The 1,549-nt window shown below is 37.4% G+C and overlaps 1 protein-coding gene across 1 annotated transcript; it reads left to right on the plus strand.

Annotated features, from left to right (window-relative positions):
* Positions 1-533: 533 nt before the first annotated feature.
* Positions 534-951, plus strand: SARC_15867 (hypothetical protein; the record flags this gene model as incomplete). The annotated part of the gene is made up of 2 exons (XM_014290020.1): positions 534-591; positions 791-951. Coding segments are annotated over 2 exons (219 nt in total), but the record flags the coding sequence as incomplete, so codon positions are not given.
* Positions 952-1,549: the final 598 nt, after the last annotated feature.

Raw genomic sequence — 1,549 nt, forward strand, 5'->3', positions numbered from 1 at the left:
ATTGTGTGTGTACCGTGTGTGTGTGTTTGTGAGTATGTATGTATGTATGTGTGCTCGTGTGTATGTGTGTGTGCTCGCGAGTATTTATGTGTATGTGCATACACACACACACATATATATATATATATATGTGTGTGTGTGCTTATATATATATGTGTGTGTGTGCTTATATATATATGTGTGCCTGTGTGTGTGTGTTTGTGTATCCCACTTTCCTGTGCGGAAGACGACTAAGTTAGATTAGTGAATCGACAATTCTGAGATCAGCAAACCTGCACGAATAGTATCTCCAGTCTAACAGGATTCAACGGAGGCGTTGCAAAAGTCTGGACAAAAGACGGTACTCTAAAACAGGAAATCGTTTCCTTTGACTGTCAGATCTCCAAGATTCTGCACATGAGAATTGCCACATTGTGCATTCAAATGCGAACGGTACTGCGGTGTATTATTGTTTTAATTGAACGATATCATATGCTTCCCTTATCTTCTTTATCATGCGATGCTGAAATATTATTTGATTCTTTCGCATGTAGTCTTGTGACAGGTTCTACCGCTGGAATCGGATATGCTATTGCCAAACGATTGGGTGAGGTAAGATATATCAATATGTCCTTATGTTGCGATCCTTCATTTTTGAACTTTGCTGACGTTTGAGGTTTTTTTAACCCATTTGAATACATATGGGATCGATATAAGGGGAGTAGGCATTTCGAAATATCTTCACTCATAAAAACCTGGTACCAAATGTTTATGCTCAATTTTCTTGCCCACATTATCGATGGACATATAGGAAGGTGCGCACGTTGTTGTGGCTAGTCGTAAACAGGAGAATGTGGACAGGACAGTGAAGGAGTTGTCTGACATGGGTATTAGTGTTGAGGGGTGTGCGTGCCATGTGGGAAAGGCAGAAGATCGTCAGAAGCTCATCGATGTTGCCGTGGGCAAAACAGGTACGGAAGGGTCATATTCTGTATAGTTTTAGCTTACTATATGCGACTATATCCTATTCTTTATAGTTTTAGCATTGCTATATGCGGGTATATTCTATTCTGTATAGTTTTAGCATAACTATATGCGGGTATATCCTATTCTGTATAGTTTCAGCATTAATATATATGCGGCTATATTCTATTCTGTATAGTTTTAGCATTGCTATATGCGGCTATATTCTATTCTGTATAGTTTTAGCATAACTATATGCGGGTATATCCTATTCTGTATAGTTTCAGCATTAATATATGCGGGTATATCCTATTCTGTATAGTTTTAGCATTACTATATGCGGGTCTATCCTATTCTATATAGTTTTAGCAGTACTATATGCGGGTATATCCTATTCTATATAGTTTTAGCAGTACTATATGCGGGTATATCCTATTCTGTATAGTTTTAGTATTACTATATGCGGGTATATCCTGTTCTGTATAGTTTTAGCATTACTATATGCGGCTATATCCTATTCTGTATAGTTTTAGCATTGCTATATGCGGCTATATCCTATTCTGTATAGTTTTAGCATTGCTATATGCGGCTATATCCTATTCTGTAT

This window comes from Sphaeroforma arctica (genome assembly GCF_001186125.1).
Source record: "Sphaeroforma arctica JP610 unplaced genomic scaffold supercont1.6893, whole genome shotgun sequence".
Taxonomy (NCBI): Eukaryota; class Ichthyosporea; order Ichthyophonida; genus Sphaeroforma; species Sphaeroforma arctica.